This window comes from Anneissia japonica, unplaced genomic scaffold, assembly GCF_011630105.1.
Source record: "Anneissia japonica isolate Jap-2015-1 unplaced genomic scaffold, ASM1163010v1 scaffold1770_len632688_cov154, whole genome shotgun sequence".
NCBI classification, from domain to species: Eukaryota; Metazoa; Echinodermata; class Crinoidea; order Comatulida; family Comatulidae; genus Anneissia; species Anneissia japonica.
The window spans coordinates 562337-568191 of NW_022692996.1; the positions used below are offsets into that span (position 1 = coordinate 562337).

At 31.4% G+C, this 5855-nt stretch overlaps 1 protein-coding gene across 1 annotated transcript in view; it reads right to left on the minus strand.

The window, feature by feature from the left end:
* LOC117100595 (acyloxyacyl hydrolase-like) overlaps positions 1 to 5855 on the minus strand; it is a 26886-nt gene that overhangs the window by 15366 nt on the left and 5665 nt on the right. Inside the window, exons 3-6 of the mRNA XM_033240381.1 lie at positions 5783 to 5818; positions 5321 to 5517; positions 4811 to 4846; positions 1494 to 1527 (exon numbers count right to left, since the gene is read on the minus strand). Of these exons, the coding sequence (XP_033096272.1) occupies positions 1494 to 1527; positions 4811 to 4846; positions 5321 to 5440 (190 nt within the window). The 5' untranslated portion in view covers positions 5441 to 5517; positions 5783 to 5818. The remainder of the gene's footprint in view (positions 1 to 1493; positions 1528 to 4810; positions 4847 to 5320; positions 5518 to 5782; positions 5819 to 5855) is intronic.

Here is a 5855-nt window from a genome sequence, read left to right on the forward strand (position 1 = left end):
TATATATATATATATATATATATATATCATCATATATACATATATACATACATATATATCATATCATATCATATATATATATATATATATATATATACTTCGTGAAATTTTGTGGTTTGGGTTCATTTTTTGTATTGTCTTTAAAATAGCCCCATCACTTATCTAATGAAATTAATTGAAAAATTAAAATTGTGCAATTTTAACGTAGTAAACTTATACCGATGGTTTGGGTTTGCTTTTGTATTGTTTTAATGTAATGTTTTTGCTGTTTCTCGTTCTTGTTTTCCTTTTGTACAAAATACACCAACTTAGCTTTTGGCTACTAATGTATTTTTTTATGAAGGAGTTTTTTGAATAAAGATACCGATTATATATATATGTAGTGAGTGTTAGCTATGGTTTTACCCGTCACAGTCGATGTCAGCGTAGCGATCACTAAATAAGTGTCGTGGGGGCTCTGGTAATTGGCTCGGCTCAGTCGGGTAGATAAATTAAACCATAAATGAATCAACAAGAATCTCTATTAACTTTAAAAGGATATATAATTTATAAAATATAATTTATTGAAAAGTTTAATTTGTTTAAAAAAACTTTCCCGAAAGTTTAATTCGAATCAGTTGACCCGCTTTTTAAACATCTGGTCTGGGACGTTTTCCTTTTAATGGTCCTTATATTCACACCCTACGCAGGATCAACACAAAAATTCAGTCATTTATTTACTGGACATTACAAACTATTATAGAAAATTTCATTTACAACAATTGAAAACTTTTTATAGATATTTACGTCTGGGATCTCAAAAATTTAAATGGCCCTCCTATTTACAGCATTGACTGATTCGTCGCCAACACATAATACTATCTTCCTTTTAACTTGGTTAAACTTTTTCCGAATGTTTCATTCTTACAGTTAATCTGTTTTCGAAATATGTGGTCTGGAACGTTTTCATTTCACTGGTCTGCAGATCTACACCATACTACGGATCGTCACACAAATTAAACAATTTCTTAAACTCGAACTTGACGAACTGTTATACAAGGTTTAAACTATACCCATTGATTTTTTTAAAGACAATTTAGGTCTGGGTCCTCAAAAATTGAAAAGATCCTCAAATTTACACCCTTCACTGGATCGTCACTAAGACATAACAATTTCTTCCTTGTAACTTGACTAAAATTTCCCGTAAATTTCACGTACACCCCACCATAGATTGATACTAAATATTAGGAGACACATCCTTGATATATGACCTATACTTTTGCAAAGCACGGAAAAATTCTTATTAATTCTATTAATAATTATAATGATGGAATAAATGATATTTAGTAAAATAATAACAATAATAATAATAATTATTATTATTAATATTATTTTAGAAGATTATAGTAGGCCTAACAATAACTTTAACAATAGCAATATGCCAAGGAATAACAATGACAGTAACAAAAATCAGTTCTAGAACAGTAATTGAAAATTGACATTCATTTTCATACCTGCACAATGCGTCCCTCCGTTAACACCATGGGCCTGTCCAGAAGAGATGAATTCGAGAATTACGATGCCGATGGTGAGTTTGAATAGTCTCGGTGACATAATGGATGTATTGAACGCAATTAACTACAACTCGGGGGCATGTAACGTGATTTTCAAATGACAATTCCAACTGGGACTGGAACTGTTGCGCACGTGATGTGTGTTATTAGTGGGCGATATTCGGAACTTCCGTTTTTGGATAGCAGGGGAGAGGGTGGCTTTACTTAGAGCCCTCGGGTTAGAAATTCACTCGAGCTTTGTAAGAAAACATAAAATAAAAGCAGCCCGCGTAGCTATAAGGTGGATCCAGTAGTTTTAAATCATTGCTAGGCCTTGAGGGTTTGAATTTATGCAAAGAAGTTGTAGACGTAACACAAATGAAAGCGATACAAGGAAGTTCCTTGAATTTTAATGTTGTTGAATTATGCCAGTTAGGAGTCATTAATTTAGGTCTATGGAACGGATACAGGATTTAGTGTTGAGGCAGTGCGTGAGAGTCCTTGAGGTTTTGAATTTATTCAAAGAAGATGTAGGCGTAACACAATGAAAGCGATACAAGGAAGTTAAATTCACATCATCAATGCGGCCCGTTAATTAAGACAGCTCAGAAACAATAGTTTATATCAGGGAACAGTGACATTTAATTTTTCCCTGGTTTATATCATTTATTGTTTTAATTCTTACATTGCATTACAGTAAATATGAATATACTGTACAATAAAAAGAAATCAAAGGACTAACATTATGGTACATTGTATAAGATAATATAATGCATACTCCAACTATCGAAATGCTCGCTATCGTGTCAGGATTCAATATTTCGACATTAATTATGCCATCATCAGGAATGAAAAATTATCCATATTTGCAAGCTTATATGCACAAGTACCAAAAGTGTTTGACCAATCATAGCTATGAATAAACTAAAGCTCAAAGCATTCTTACCCTACTGATCAAAGCTACCTACAAAAACAAAGAAAGTTCCTTTGAAGCCTTCAGCCCATTGTTAAACAATGGGTGTAGCCTACGTATAGAAACACTTCTTTAAACAATTTAGTATAGACCAATTTTGCGAACTGTCAATAATGTTAGAACTGTATTAGAAAATATTAAACCTAATTTATTACTTACATTACAGGCTACATTATCATTTTCAAGTATACCTTGCAAACCTAAAACATATTGGAATACCTCATAATTTTGTATATGATCATTAATAACACTATCAGATCGTGAAGAATGTTCTTTAAGTCTATTTATTAATCTGTCTTACCAACATAATCACTATTATAACCTGGAAATTTAAAATGATAACCAACATAGTTCCTATTATTCGGTTTGATGTAGATATAAAATGAGAGACATTTTTGTACGGCCATAAATGTTATGAATTTTAAATCTTTAACTAAGTGTTTCTTTACTTTGTTTAAGCATCTACGTAAAATGCATTCATCTACCTTTCCTATATAAAGGCAATCTAACCCAGATCTTAATCAAGCTATCATCAGTAGGCCCATGTATACATTTTGGTTCATTTAATTTATTGAGTACATGGTTAACAACTTTTAAAGGGTATCCATTCCATGACATAAATGTTCTAATGTTACAAATTTCTGCTTGATGTTTATCGGGAGTACAGTTTGTACCTTATGTGTATTTTTACGATAATTATAATTATACTCATGCTTTCTACGCTGTTTTCAAATTGTAAATCCAGAAAATATACTATATTACTGTTTTCAAATTATTCAAAGGTAAAATTAATCTATTTATGAAAAGCGTTAAAGTGACGTAGGATGTGATGAAAATCATTAGGTTTAGCTAGCACTAGTGTGTCAACAAAACGAGCATAAAACTTAATAATACCTGATTCTATAAATTTAGGAACAATAGACTCTTCTAGTTCAGTCATTAAAATATGGCTAAAACTGGTCCAAGGGGTACTAACAACATACTGCATATGAAGATGCTATAAGGCCTCTGTCCACGGATCATGAAACAGATCATGTTTGAAACCTTGTTCCATTGAATTTTCTTATTTTAATGTTGTTGAATTATGCCAGTTAAGAGTCCTTAACTTAGGTCTCTGGGGCGGATACAGGATTTGGTGGGAGGCAGTGTGTGAGAGTTCACACCATTTTGAGTATGTGGGCCCCTAGGTGCCTGGAATCTTACTGGTCCTATGTTCATAATGATAAAAATAATACATCAACAATACAATACAACAATTACTTTCTTAATAACATTTAGAAAGGTGCGACCGCACCGTCTGCACCATCCCCTCCGACCCCCGTGCATCCGCTCCGGAGTCTATAGGCCTTAATTTATTGGATACCATCGGAATTCACATTTTTAAGCTTAAAACTATGTTTCAGATGAATTTTCAAACTTAGTGTGTATTGTCCTGTTGTGATACATACTGTAGGTACTAGAGAACACAAAACAACCGGAAAATGACATGGTAAAAAAATCGTCCAATTTCGACAAAAACCGTAATTTACACCCTTTGCGTTTTAGCCAAAATTAGACTATTTTTCACCTGTCGTTTCGCTGCAGAATCTTACACTAATTCCCAAGACTCATGAAAACATCAAATTAAATTGAAGTCAAGATATATAGTATACTGTATATAATTCTTACATTTGCCTTTTGGGACATTCTTCTTTGCTTTTTTGTCCATGCCTTCCTAATAGCTGCTGAAATTTTTTTATTATACTATAATAAGCTGTAGTGACATAGATATTTTATTCCTATGTATTTTATGCACTAAATGATGTTCAGGGTTTGAGCAAGCCAAATTATTAAATTGGGTAATTGATTATGTAAAACATGCTTTGAACAGTTATACAGCCCAAAATCTTTAACCATTTTTGCTACCTGAATAAAATCATTTAGCAAAATTCAGCTGTTAGGAATATTAGCGCCCAGTGTTTCTAAGCTGTTGTTATCCAAATACTCAAATCCTAATAAAAGCTGAATCAATTCAAATACATTTTAACAATTCTTATATTCTTTTGTTTCCATTTGGCTAATCATACTGGATTAGCAAAATTGCTAAATTTTGTTTTTAGCCAGCCTAAAATCCTGCGTCACAGTGCCTATTTGGTCACTGATTGTATATCACCTATCAACGATAATGGTCCTACTAATGGTGATTGTGACAAATTTGTTGCAACCTGTAAATGAAAAATGAAAAATAAATTCTAAACTGGTATATATTTGTGTGGCTGCCTAAAGTAACCCGGGTGTACTGTAGTTTAAAATATACTGTACTTACGATTTTGTTTGTCTGCCATCCTCTTCTTGGATGTTTCTAAAATAAAAAAAAATCCAACAAATAAATTAAGGTTGTAACAATGTAATAGCATAAAATTAATTCAATAAAATTATACAATTTATCTCACAAAGTCACATTTATATTTACATACAGTATGTTTTATTACAATAGAAAAAGTTTCGCCTATAACAATTATATGAAAACATGAAGGAATTAAATTTGAGGCAGTGCTTTTAACATGTAACCCTTCAAAAAATAATCAATATAATTAATTAATTAAAAAAAATAATATGTTATAATAATTGATTATACTGCAATACCTTTTAATTGAAATTGAATGATCTTGTAATTTAAAAGACATAAAAATAATACAGTTCTTAATTTACTTGCACAATATTCCTGAATTTGTTATTTGCAATTTAAAGTTTCTTTATTCGTCTACGGGAAGTTTATTACTCTGGTCTTATGTTTTTCCCAAAGCACTTTTTAATGCAAATTTTGGTAATTTACCTGCAGTATCTTTAATCTGATTCCCTTCTTGGAAATCAGGTGGATTAATGGCCTCCTGTCTATTGTCATTTTCATCGTCATTGACTTGACTGCTGCCAGCAACATTATCGTCATCATCATTTATGCTCGGATAAGAATCGTTTTTGTCTTTCTCTGTTGGTTCATCCAATTCTGTATCTATGTGCTTTTCCTCTATACTATTGTTATCAACAAAAACATTTATCAACAAAAACATTTTTTTTAAATATTTAGGTTGGCTTTTTTCTTCATTTATGTAAACCAATCGGCAATGTTTGATGATTGATAATAAGATTGATTTCCAGTGACATAAAAATCACTTCATTGACATAAATAAGAAATAAAAGTGTGGTGTACAGTACTATAATATGAAAATGTGTGAACCATGTTATGCAATAATATTAGCAGTCCTGCACTATAATTAGCATTAATGTAATTTTTTACCTGTGAAAAAGAAGCCCTCATCCACCACGTCTTGTGCTGAAAATTAAGATAATTAAGATAATTTTATTGTTAA